This window comes from Rhineura floridana, chromosome 1 (genome assembly GCF_030035675.1).
Source record: "Rhineura floridana isolate rRhiFlo1 chromosome 1, rRhiFlo1.hap2, whole genome shotgun sequence".
In the NCBI taxonomy this organism is placed as follows: domain Eukaryota; kingdom Metazoa; phylum Chordata; class Lepidosauria; order Squamata; family Rhineuridae; genus Rhineura; species Rhineura floridana.
Window position 1 is genome coordinate 203,136,179 of NC_084480.1, and position 14,195 is coordinate 203,150,373.

General features: G+C 40.0%; 1 protein-coding gene across 3 annotated transcripts in view; it reads left to right on the forward strand.

The window, feature by feature from the left end:
- CDH20 (cadherin 20) overlaps nucleotides 1-14,195 on the forward strand; it is a 77,727-nt gene that overhangs the window by 33,716 nt on the left and 29,816 nt on the right. For all 3 annotated transcript variants that reach the window (XM_061583620.1, XM_061583799.1, XM_061583710.1), the window contains one exon: nucleotides 7,044-7,297. In XM_061583620.1, the coding sequence (XP_061439604.1) occupies nucleotides 7,044-7,297 (254 nt within the window). The remainder of the gene's footprint in view (nucleotides 1-7,043; nucleotides 7,298-14,195) is intronic.

Genomic DNA, 14,195 nt, shown 5'->3' on the forward strand with positions numbered 1-14,195 from the left:
CCAAGAGCTTTTGTCATGTTTGGACCTCACTGTGGTATTCTGCAACACTGGGACTATTATTGACAGCACTCAGCAATTTTACCCTTTCTATAAAGAACTCCCCCCCCTAGGATGCACACCTTAACACGGTGAGGGGTTTGAGAGTGTTAAAGAAGCTGAGAGCAATGCCGTCAGGAGTCTAGACCAAGAGGTTAGACTCCTAGCAGGGGCACCCAAGGCGGAATGGTCAAAGCTGAGACACCAGACTAAGATGCATCCAAACATAGAAGAAGGCAATGGTAAACCACCTCTGAATATCTCTTACCACGAAAACCCTATGAACAGAGTATCCAAAATGCAACACAAGATAGTGCTGGAAGATGAGACCAAAGGACAAGTACAAGTAGAGCTGTGACTAATGATGCTGCTGGGTCAAAGCTGAAAGGAAGCCCAGAGGCTGATGCGCACAGATGCAAAAGGAGAGTCCGGAGCTGTATGGCGCAAACAATAGGAACATGGAATGTGAGAAGCATGAACCAGGGAAAGTTAGAAATTGTCAAGCAAGAAATGGAACATATCAACATTACAGTACTTGGCGTGAGTGAACTAAAATGGACAGGAATGGGACATTTCCAGTCAGGCAACTACAAAATATTTTATGCAGGAAATGAGAAATTAAGAAGAAACAGAGTTGCCTTAATAGTGAGGTGATGTAGCAAAAGCAATTAGGAGCTATAATGCAAGGTCTGAGCAAATGATATCAATGAGATTAAACAGGAAACCTATTAACATAACCATCATCCAAGTCTACGCTCCAATGGCAAATGCAGAAGAGGAATTGGAGAGATTTTACACAGAAGTACAGGAAGAAAATGATCACACACCAAAACAAGATGTTCTGATAATCATGGGGGACTGGAATGCAAAAGTAGGGAACAGAGAAGAACTAGGAATTGTGGGGAAATGGGGCTTAGGAGACAGAAATGATGCAGGAGAAAGACTTATTGAATTTTGTGAAGCCAATAATTTGTTTCTTGCGAACACATTTTTCGAGCAACTGAAAAGATGACTGTACATGTGGACATCACCAAATGGTCAATATATGAATCAAATTGATTATATAATTGGTAGCAGAAGATGGAGAAGTTCCATACTTTCTGCGAAAACAAGACCAGGAGCAGACTGGGGTACAGATCATGCATTAGTTGTATTGAAAATCAGAGTAAAGCTAAAGAAGACCAACAAAGCACTCATAATGCCAAAATACAATTTAAATAACATCCCAGAAGAATATAAAGATCAAATAAGGAACAGGTTTGAGGCTTTAAACTTAGTTGACAGAGAACCAGAAGAACTATGAAGTCAGAGACATTATCCGGGAAGAATGCAAAAAGACAATAGTTAAAAAGAGAGAAAGACCTCAATGGATGACTGAAGAAACTCTTAAAGTGGTTAAAGGGAGAAGGAAAGCAAAAGCAAAAGGAGATAGAAACATGGTCAGAACCCTAAATGCAATAATACATGACTAGAACATAGGGACACAGAGAACTATTACAATAGTTATTGTATAGAAATAGAAGAGGACAACAAAAAGGGTAGAACAAGAGTCCTATTCCAAAAGATAAGAGAAATGAAAGGGAAATTTAAACTAGGAGTAGGGATATTGAATAATCAACAGGGGAACACACTGACTAACCGAGATGGAATAAAAGGAAGATGGAAGCAATACACTGAAGAACTCTATAAAAGAGATGCCAGGATGACAGATTCATTCACGGAGGAACCATATGATGAAGAACCAGAAATTCTAGAATGTGAGGTGAAAGCTGCTCTTAAAATACTTGGAGGAAACAAATCACCAGGAACAGATGGCATACCAACAGAGTTGCTACAAGCTACTGAAACTGAATCTGTCCAAATTTTGACAAAATTCTGTCAAGAGATATGGAAAACTAAACAATGGACAGACTGGAAGCATTCCATATAAATCCCAATTCCAAAGAAAGGGGATCGCAGGGAATGCAGTAATTATCGAACTATTGCCTTAATATCTCATGCAAGTAAAGTAACGCTCAAGATTCTACAACAAAGGCTTTTACTATATATGAAGAGAGAAATGCCAGACGTCCAAGCTGGATTTAGAAAGGGAAGAGGCACTAGAGATCATATTGCAAACATACGTTGGATAATGAAACAGAGCAAGGAATTTCAGAAGAAAATCACCCTGTGCTTTATAGATTATGGCAAAGCCTTTGATTGTGTAGATCATGAAAAACTATGGAATGCTTTAAAAGAAATGGGGGTGCCACAGCATCTGATTGTCCTGATGCACAACCTATACTCTGGACAAGAGGCTACTGTAAGGACAGAATATGGAGAAACTGACTGGTTCCTCATCGGAAAGGGTGTGAGACAGGGGTGTATTTAATCACCCTATTTATTTAATCTATACGCAGAACATATCTGTTGGAAGATTCAGGACAGACAAAAGGAAGTACTTCTTTACTCAGCGCATAGTTAAACTATGGAATTTGCTCCCACAAGATGCAGTAATGGCCACCAGCTTGGATGGCTTTAAAAGAAGATTAGACAAATTCATGGAGGACAGGGCTATCAATGGCTACTAGCCATGATGGCTGTGCTGTGCCACCCTAGTCAGAGGCAGCATGCTTCTGAAAACCAGTTGCCGGAAGCCTCAGGAGGGGAGAGTGTTCTTGCACCTGGGTCGTGCTTGCGGGCTTCCCCCAGGCACCTGGTTGGCCACTGTGAGAACAGGATGCTGGACTAGATGGGCCACTGGCCTGATCCAGCAGGCTTTTCTTATGTTCTTATGTTCTTATCATACGGAAAGCGGGATTGGACCAAGATGGAGGTGTGAAAATTGGAGGGAGAAATATCAATAACTTAAGATATGCAGACAATACCATACTACTAGCAGAAACCAGTAATGATTTAAAATTAATGCTGATGAGAGCGAGAGAGGAAAGCACAAAAGCAGGACTACAGCTGAACGTCAAAAAGAATAAAGTAATATCAACAGAAGATTTATGCAACTTTAAAGTTGACAAAGAGGACATTGAACTTGTCAAGGATTATTAATACCTTGGCACAGTCATTAACCAAAATGGAGACAATAGTCAAGAAATCAGAAGAAGGCTAGGACTGGGGAGGGCAGCTGTGAGAGAACTAGAAAAGGTCCTCAAAAGCAAAGATGTACCACTGAACACTAAAGTCAGGATCATTAAGACCATGGTATTCCCGATCTCTACGTATGGATGTGAAAGTTGGACAGTGAAAAAAGCAGACAAGAGAAAAATAAACTCATTTGAAATGTGGTGTTGGAGGACAGCTTTGCAAATACCATGGACTGCAAAAAAGACAAGTAATTGGGTGTTAGAACAAATTAAACCAGAACTACCATTAGAAGCTTAAATGATGAATCTGAGGTTATCATACTTTGGACACATAATGAGAAGACATTCACTAGAAAAGACAATAATGCTGGGAAAAACTGAAGGGAGTAGAAAAAGAGGAAGGCCAAACAAGAGATGGATTGATTCCATAAAGGAAGCCACAGACCTGAACTTACAAGATCTGAACAGGGTGGTTCACAACAGATGCTGTTGGAGATCGCTGATTCATAGGGTTGCCATAAGTCGACTTGAAGGCACATAACAACAACAAATAAAGAACTTTCCATAACTGAATACCTCTCTTCATGTTACTAAAGCCCTGTAACACTTATTCAAAAATAGGTAAGTTGTAGGTGCAAAACTACTCTGAAATAGAATTATGTTATCATAAAAGTAAAGTTTCACCATTGCTTTCAATCTCCCCACCCCACCCCAAGAAAGGCATCATGGTCAGCAAAACACATACACTCGCCATCCTTGGTTCCCTCATTCTCTCACCTCACTTGTCTGCCATCATGCCGCCACACCCTGCCCCCATGCATGACAGATTACAAAAACATTATATAGTTAGAAAAACCAAGGTGACAATCATCTCAGAGTTAAAAGTCTTTCATGTACCAATGATTTTGGGAGATGGGATAACATAAAGGTGCCTAACTTTGGCTAAATTGTGGCCCAAATGTCATCATGGGACCATTGTTTTAGGTACCAAAATTGTTTATTATGAAAATCAAAACCACACTGTATGTTAGCAGTGGCAAATTACAAAAAGTGTTGAAATGGCAAGAAGACAAGGATGTACTAAAAGCTCTCTCACGGTTTTCCTTTCTGTGGAAGGGTGGCACAGGCGGTGGGGGGGAGATTATATGTGAGCCTGTGTTGCCTCCAAAGGGCAAACTATATGTTGCGCAGCAGGCACACTTGGCAAAGTTCTCTTGGTTCCTTTTTAGGGAAGGTTCTATTTGCATTGGAGAGGGAATGGGAAGGAAAGGAGCACTTAAACCATTGCCTTCCAGTGCCATTTCCACTGAAACTCAACTCATCTCCCCCAAGGCACATTTACCACTACCACCTGGCCTATCTGCCAATGTTCTGGGCCTGGGTTTTCCTTGCGAACATTCATCGGGAACTGCACCAGGTTAAAAGAAGCTGAGAGGGGAAGGTTTTAGGGAAGAAATGATGGGTAAACTTCTCTGTTAAACTTCTCTGATGCAAATGGTTGCTTCTTGAGTGCATTTTGCAAGCGGAAAGGGCCCTGAGTTGCATGCAGCTGCAGCTTAATGAGTAACTTCTCCCACAGAGGCTACCACATGAACCATGCTTCTGACTGTCTCAGTTGTACCATTACTCCATTTAGTCCGCTCTTCATTTAATTTTTTAATTACTTCTAAATGTCTGAAAAAAAACCCTCATATGGGATAGAAAGTGAATTTTGCTGCAGCTACCTGGAATGAGAAACATTCACACATTGGTACTGTTCCAGGTAAGGTTATTTATGACTGTCCCAAAAGTTATTCCATTGGTTTCAGTGGGGTACTACATTTTCAGCTGAACATGTAAGATGTTTTATGTTTAATACAAAAAATGTAATGCATACAAATATATATTTGCAAACACATGCATCACATGGGTATTGTTCTCAGAGGATATGACTGTATGGCCTTAATTCTCTATTGAATGTTTGCTAGCAAACTGGGATTTGCTGTTGCTGAATGGGTGAAGTAGCCTGCAGTGTAAAAATATGGGTTAATTAATATACATTCACCATATGCCTTATTCAATAAAATGCGTACTAAAAATGCAAGTAAATATAAGTCATTGCCTTGTGTTAAAAAAATCCTGATGCAGAAAACAATTCTGAACTTATTCCAACACAGTGTTTGCCTCTAAAACCAAGATGATTGCTTTAGAAGCACACATTTTGTTTTGATCAAGGTCTGTGCCAATTACAAGGATTTCATTTTGGTAATATTCAGCATTAAACTACCCATTATGTAAAAATAAAGAGCATATAACTGTTGTATTCTTGGAAATTAAACTATCAGCAGGAGGCCTCCATAAGACCCTTGCAACCATTTCTGTATCCACTTTTATGAAGGTTCTTTGGTCATTCCTAGGCTTGGCTTTGCTATTGTCTCTAAGTTTCTGTTCAATTATCATTTTATTGTTACAAGTAAAAAGTGCATGTTAAGTATCACTGCAGTACAATTATCAGCATCATTTTCCTTCCTTCGTAAAATGTATCAGGAAAGGGCATGAAAACCCAGCATGGAAAGGAATTTCATCTGCAAAGGCGAGACCTTAGCATGGTGCCTTTCAGTATCACATTTGCTTTGTGATAAAGGCCGCCTCTAACGCTTCAGTAATAATAATAAAGGACTTATAGAACAGCCAGAACAGAACATATTTGAGCACAAATGATTTCAGTGAAATAGTTAAGTATGTGCTTAACTCTCTCTCATTGTAATAAATAGAATTAACCATGCCTAACCCTGGCTGGATTACAGCCATTAAAATATAACATGCAGTGTATATAACATTTTTGCTATATGCTCAAAGCACTTCACATATATCATTTATTATTTATGTATTAAATTTATACCCTGCCCTTCTTCCCAGAAGGAGCTCTGGGTGGCAAACAAAAACATTAAAAGCATTTTAAAACAAAACATCTTTTAAAAACATATTAAAACAGAACATCTTTCAAAACACAACTTTAAAAAGATTTTTAAAAACAATATATAATATCCATAGCTGAGAGCAGTCAACTTAATTTGGATCCAGATAAGACTGAGGGACTGTGGATTGCAGGCTCCCATGTCCAGAAACTGGGTACACAGCCTTGATAAGGTTGCATTCTTCTTGAAGGAGCAAGTATCTAGCTTGGGGCGGGGGGTGCTCCTTGCTCCAGCTTTGTCACTTGAAGCCCTGGTGGTTTCAGTGGTGGGGAGTGCCTGCTTCCATCTGCACTTGGTTCACCAGGTATGGCCATTCCTGAACAAGAAAAACCAGACCACAGTAGCCCATGCGCTCATAGACTCCAGACAGGAGTATTGCAACACATTCCATATTGGGCTGCTCTTGGAGACAGTGTCTGGAATCTGTAACTATTGCAGAATGCAGTGGCCAGAGTGCTGACGGGGATGGCATATTGAACTCCAAAATGCACATTGTGTTTATCTATAGGCATGTACTCTAATCCAGCTAAGGAGGTGCATGAATGTGAACAGACTTCCACATGCATAAATCTTACTAAACTAGGAAATGAGGTATAAAGATGGGTTTCCAAATACACACCATGCAGAAGTTGCCTGCTCACTTGGCATTGCTTTTGTTCAAATATGCGTCCCCAGCATAACTAGTTCATCCTTCTTTAAGTACTGCTGAAGCTGAAGAGTACATGCTAGTAATTGCTTGGACAATCTTCACCCCACATCTTGATGCCATCAAATTACTTGCCAGTGATGATTACAATACATATTTGTAAATTGAAAGTACTAAAACTGTGTGGATTATCCAGCAGGTTTTGCAGCTTAATGATACACATTTAAGTGGAAGATGTTCTCTTTTAAGATAATTGTGTTGTATGGCTCAAAATGTTCTGTTCAGTTTGAGAAAAGATATCCTAATACTTTCTTTCTATTTCTTCAGCCTTTGAGCTTTGAGAGCAAGAAAAGCTACACTTTAAAAGTAGAAGGTGCCAATCCCCACTTGGAAATGCGCTTCCTGAACCTGGGCCCCTTCCGTGATACTGCAACTGTACACATCAGCGTGGAGGACGTGGATGAGCCCCCAGTGTTTGAGCCTAGGTTTTATTTTGTTGAGGTACCTGAAGATGTGGACATTGGGACCACCATACAAATGATTTATGCCAAGGATCCTGATGTGACCAACAACTCAATCAGGTTTTCTCCTTTCTTTCCATCATCCTAAATACCCACTACTTTAACTCCTAGGATTGTGCTTGTTGCTTTAGATGAGTAAATGCAGATTCAGAATGCCAGTTTCAAATAAATGCTTAGCCTTAGATGCTAGCAAGTTGTACATTATTTTATGCAGTCAAAATCATCATAATCTTGTCCTTTGAATTATAGTCAAGACTTACTAAGACCTGGCTCTCCAGCATATCCAGAGTTAGCCTACCATTAACAACTTAGGACAGATAGCATTGAGCCTTTGTCAGTGAGGAGGATGAAGCTCATTATTCAGTTTCAAAGTTGACACAAGGATGGCTTATGCCATCAAAAAAAAATAACACCTCCTTCCACACTGTACAACCCAGAAATATATTTCCATGAGCAACATAACATGTGGCCCAGCCTAGGCCCTCCATGAATTTCAGGAAGCTGAAGCTTCCTTGTCACAGAAATTCTGCCTTCAGGAAATGCATCTGGAAACTGTCCAAACCAACTGAGCAATGACTGTGCTATATTATTCTGTGAAAAGAGCAAAGGAAACACAGAAGACATGCTCTCCCTTTTTTTTCAGATCTCTCCCATCTCCCCATATTGTTTCATCTTCCCCCGAAAGCAGGAGACTTTTGAGAAAATCTCTGTACTCTGAAAACGAAATTTGACCAAGGGGTCAAATATGCTCTCCTTTCTGTAGGTTCTTTAAGAGTTCACATGTTATAGATAGCAAAGAGATTAGGGACAGATGTGTCTTCCTATAGATAGGGAAAGAAATTGAATCTCCTTCATTATATGCTGGTGAGCATAGGGGTATATTATTCTGCACTCTCCACATGCCCAAGTGCTGAGAAGTTCTCATGTTGAACCAAAGTATTTGGCCCAGTGATCCTTGTGAGTTTGGGGTAGGATAAAAATGCCACTTGAAGACTGGATTAATCTTGAGGAGATGGACAAATTCTACAGATTGTGGGAGGACTTGGTTTACTTATTTATTTATTAAATTTATATTCTGCCCTTCTTCCCAAAGGGAGTCCAGGGTAGCATTACTTACAACTAAAAGGTAGTTGGTCTTTTTCTTGTAACCAAAGCATCATAGCATTGTTTCTGAGGCATTGTGTTTTGGGATCACAGCCAGGCTCCTGAGAGCAGCCAAGCTGCCATTTCATATGGCAGCTTGTTGTTGTTGTTGTTAAATAAACCCTTAATCACCTTGTAAAGGTGAGACCACCCCTCATGTCCTTTGTATAATTCACCTAGCCATCCCAAAAGTAACAAAATATCTGCTGCTTTCATGGGGAACAAATTGTCTAATAAAAGTGGGGTGGATATTCAGTCCAGCTTTATTCCCAACTGTCAGGATAGCATCTCCTAACCTTTAGATCCAATTGATGAATCATCAACCAACCATTCTAGTCTATTAATTGGTAACCCACCTAACAAAGAAATGGTTAGCCAGACCACCACCTAGAGAAAAATGTGGCCCCTGACCACTTCTACAGGGCCTACAAGGCTTCCTGGGAAAGATAATAAATAGAAAGGTTAACAAGAAATCAAAAACTTACAAGGTGATTCATCATTAACTATTTATTGTTGTAAGCTGCTTTGGGTTCCTTTGTGAGGAAGGCGACTAAATAATAATAATATTAATAATATCAACCTGTTCATGCTCCCAGCTCCTTTCTCACTCTTCACAAATATGTTGTGTGTGTGTTATGTGCCTTCAGGTCGATTATGACTTATGGCGACCCTATGAATCAATGGCCTCCAGTAGCATTTGTTATAAGCCACCCTGTTCAGATCTTGTAAGTTCAGGTCTGTGGCTACAGAATCAATCCATCTCTTGTTTGATCTTCCTCTTTTTCTACTCCCTTCAGTTTTTCCCAGCATTATTCTCTTTTCTAGTGAATCATGTCTTCTCATTATGTGTCCAAAGTATGATAACCCCAGATTCATCATTTAAGCTTCTAATGGTAGTTCTGGTTTAATTTGTTCTAACATCCAATTATTTGTCTTTTTCATGGTTCATGGTATCCGCAAAGCTATCCTCCAACACCACATTTCAAATGAGTTGATTTTTCTCTTAACAGCTTTTTCCGCTGTCCAACTTTCACATCCATACATAGAGATCGGGAATACCATGGTCTGAATGATCCTGACTTTGGTGTTCAATGACACATCTTTGCATTTGAGGACCTTTTCTAGTTCTCTCATAGCTATGCTCCCCAGTCCTAGCCTTCTTCTGATTTCTTGACTGTTGTCTCCATTTTGGTTAACGACTGTGCCGAGGTATTAATAATCCTTGACAAGTTCAACGTCCTCATTGTCAACTTTAAAATGACATACATCTTGTGTTGTCATTACTTTAGTCTTCTTTACATTTAGCTGTAGTCCTGCTTTTGTGCTTTCCTCTTTAGCGTTCAACAGTGTTCGTTTACTGGTTTCTGCTACTAATATGGTATCGTCTGCATATCTTAAATTATTGATATTTCTCTCTACAGTTTTCACACCTCCTTCATCTTGGTCCAACCCCGCTTTCTGTATGATATGTTCTGCATATAGATTAAACAAATAGGATGATAAAATACACCCTTTCTAATGGGGAACCAATCAGTTTCTCCATATTCTTGTCCATTTCCTTAATCTAGACTGCATGTATATGATCAAAAATGAGTTAGCTATACAAACAGTATACCAGGATATTCTTTGAGTCAATTGCAGTAATCAGCAGAGTAATACATTTGTTAGGACTAGGGATGAATGAGAAATTAGATACAGTTCACATTTCAAGCTGAATATATTAAATTTACACTTTTCAAAACAATATGAGAACTGAAACACAGCCATCCTTCAAAATTAGCACTTAATTCAAATTTTGCAATGCAGTTTGCCAATTGAACAATGTTTACAAGAATGTATATGTTGGGAAAAGTGTGCATAAAAATGAATATATGAGTGAAAATAACATACAAATATGCATTATATGATGCTTGCAAAAATGTGACTATTAGTCAAGACTGCCTAAAACAATAAATAAAAAATAAAATAAAATTGCAAATGGCTGCAGAAATGTGGAGAACTGAATTTAAGATTGGAAAATGAGAAACTGAGAGAACCAAAACTGACAGATCTTTCCATCTCCATCCCTAATTGAAATGAAATGGACTGACGTCAAGTCGATTCTGACTTATGGCAACCCTATGAATAGGATTTTCATGGTAAGCGGTATTCAGAGGGAATTTACCATTGCCTTCCTCTGAGGCTGAGAGGCAGTGACTGGCCCAAGGTCACCCAGTGAGCTTCATGGCTGTGTGGGGATTCAAACCCTGGTCTCCCAGGTCATAGTACAATATCTTAACCATTACATCACAACCAACCAAAATTGCACAAAAAGAGCAAGCTTTCAAGGTCTCCAGAACTCTCTTTCAAGCCGAATGCTATACAAAATGTGTAACACAGGAAGGGGGCTTATTCCAAGTCAGATCATTGGCCCATCTAGCTCAGTACTGTCTACACTGAGTGGTAGGAGCTCTCTAGGGTTTCAGCCCAGAGTCTTTCCCAGCTGTTTCTAGAGATGCCAACAGGGGTGTAGTCATCCAGAGTCACAGGGGGTCGTAGACCTGTTACCTTTTGAGGAGCAGGGTCCCAGCCAGGTCCCTATGAATGAGCCAATTACCATGAAGAGGGAACATGCAAACCATTGCCCTTTTGTACTGATTGGAGCCAATCAGAGTGAAACGAGCTAGTCAGCCACTGAGAAGACTCTAGCTAACACACAGCCTCCCCTTTCATACTGATTGACCCCTAGGGGGATCTGTTGTAGTGCAGTGTGGGCTTGGAAGATGACAGGGAGAGCATGGGAAACGAGGGCAAGTGGAAAGGAGATGTGGCTGTGACTATCATGAAAGGACCCTGCACTTCTGAATTTCCCGCTATGCTATTGGATGCCAGTGAGGGGACCTGGACTTCCTACATGCAGAATAGGTGCTCTGCCCTATAAAATTATCATAGGCTGCTATTTCTAACAACCTTAACAGGATATTTTATTAAACATCCAGCCTGAAGAAGACTTCTGAAGAACTCTAAATCTTGCTCACAACTTTGTGATATTTTGGATGGTCCTATTGAAGGCATTACCCTTCTGTCAAGTTTAGATTTTTTTTCTAATGGACCAACATGGCTACTTAAAATGTAGTATTGAATAATTTATTTATTCTTAACAGATCTCAGTATTACCATTGATATACCAGTAGTACACAGCTGTATAATGTTGGTGATGCTGAATTATAACTAATTTCATTTAGTTGTATATGTGGGGGTTGTTGTTGTTATTATTATTATTATTCCACCAGAAAATGTTTGGGGATTCCATTGATTATTTCAATAAATAATGACAAAGTTACATTTGTCAACTGAATTTCAGAAAGTCAGGCCATATTTTCGAAGTGCTCACAAACACATTAAAACTTTCAAATTCTCTTATTCCTTCCTTTCTTGACATCTGGACTGCCCACATTAGGAGATACTGATTGCTGAAGGCATGGCCTGATTAATTCAGAATGACTAAGGGACATTATGTAAACAGCTCAATGGACTTGAGTGCTGAAAACGGATTATTAATAATAGGCAAACATGTGCAGAGAATGCATACAAAGCCTCCACCTGTGCTGCATGACACCGATGATTAATGCTGCACCACTAATCACAAGGCCATATTCAATTTCAGATACAAGTTAGCCCTAAACTGTCAGAGGAGAATTTTTTTAATAGGCCTTTGCAAGAAAGATCATTATTTCACAATCTAAAGCTTTAGTGTGGATTTCCTTAACAAATCCAGAAATCTAGAATACATCTTTATTTTAAAAGTGAGAGAGATATTAATTTTCTCTCTCCTTTTTCTTGCTGCACTCACCAACCCCCAACTCCCCCCACCCCCCAGGTAAGCACACTCCGCTAGCTAACCTCTATCTCCTCAGGCACCCCCACTCCCCTTGCTAACCTCCCCTTGCCAACCTTGCATCGCCTCTTCCTCCACCTCTGCCCCAGACAAACAATGCCATAATGCAGCAAGACCAGGCCTCCGACCACATACATACCTAGGCTGCCACTGCCACCATTGCTGCCCTGCACTGCCGCCTCCCCTGGACAAACACCGCCACCATGCAATGTGCCTGCCAGCCACCTTGCTGCCCCCCACCAGTCAGGCTGCTGCTGCCGCTGCCACCTCACTTGCTTGCCAAGGCAGTGGTGGTGGGCAGTGCAAGCAGTGTACAGAGGGGAAGCATTCACGCTACAATTTACAGCGCCACCTGTCTGTGATGCTACAAACTGCAGTGTGACACTTATATTTTTATTTAAATAGACAAAACAAAGCTACTTTTTCTCTGAAAGCAGCTTAACAATGTTGGGTGTCATGTGATTTTGTCATCTGCTTCTCCTGCACAATGATAACACATAATGGGGTGTATCCAATGCAGTTATTCAGCTCACGCAACAGTCTTCCACTTGCTTAAGCAGACTTCCATTACCTCTTCTCCCTTCTGCAACTCTCTGTGCACCCTCAAAATATGTTCCAGAGGGTTGGGGAACCCTTTGGAGCAGATTTTGAGGGTATGCAAGGGGAGGAAAGGAAGGAGAAGTTACATTGTATGAGCAGAAGTCCACTCTTGCAGTGTTGATTATTTGAACCCATTGTTTATGTTTCTTTATGTTGTCAAAGTACTTTGCATCTGTTTTTGTTTCTTTCAGTAATCCTTATAACAACATCATAGGGTAGATCAGTTTGATGATCCCCATATTACCAATGAGGGAGTCTCAGTCAGTCAAATTGATTTGCTAAAAATCATTGGTCATCACAAAACTACAGTCAACTTGAGATACATATTTTAAAATAGATGATCCCCAGCACATTGGACCCCATTTTGTAAGAGAAAATTTTGACTGATCCATTCAGCTTTTAGAGCCAACACAGAAACCCTGTACATAATTACAGACTTAGTGGCTTCCCCTCAGCTATCCACTTACATAGCAGAGCTGAGGTTGAAGTAAATTCTCAGCTCATTAACTATTCTCCTAACCACGCCATCTAATTAATCCTTAAACAACCTCAAAAAGTAGGTTTGTATAATATCCCATATTATGAACCCTGAGTCCAAAAGATAGCAACTCCTCTACATCTATCCAGAGTTCATGATTGAACTGAGATCTGAACCTGGAATGTCCGATTTATGCTGTTAACCACTTACCCATGGATAAGTAGGTAGACTGATGCCCATGGCAAGGTCAGCTTTCTGCCCATCATATTATTGATTGGAGCTAAAATCCCTAGGCCAAAAATGTAAGCTTTGTGGTTGTGGGCAAAAAGAGCACTAGAATAAAGCATATGAACACCAGAAGAAGAAGAGATGTAGATCCACATACTCCCACGGAGAATACCTAGGGAGCTGCCTTTTCAGAATAGGGGTCTCCCTCAACATACCCTGGTCTGAAAATGTCCTAGGCCTGTTCACAACCCTTATTGCAACTCTGATAGCACAATATCAGGAAGACACATGGGTCTGGAGGCACATTAAACCATACCAAACTTCTTTAGCTATAGTATAATCCTGCTAAACAGAATTATTTCAATTTAAGCCAGTTTAGTTCAGCTGTGAATGCTTGGGCAGAATTCTGGGCCAAGCTGTTTGTTTTCACTATCATGGCCCTGCTATACAGCATCTTTGTCAAATTAGTCATGTGACTAATTGAATAATTTCTTCTAAGATAACTGGAAATACTGGCATTGTAAATAATACAACTCAGTCTTTAGATCAAATGAATACTTGTCTGATTTCATAAATAAAGAAGTGTATTGCCTCCTGATCCTGAACATTAAGATCCTTGGGAGTTTTTCAAC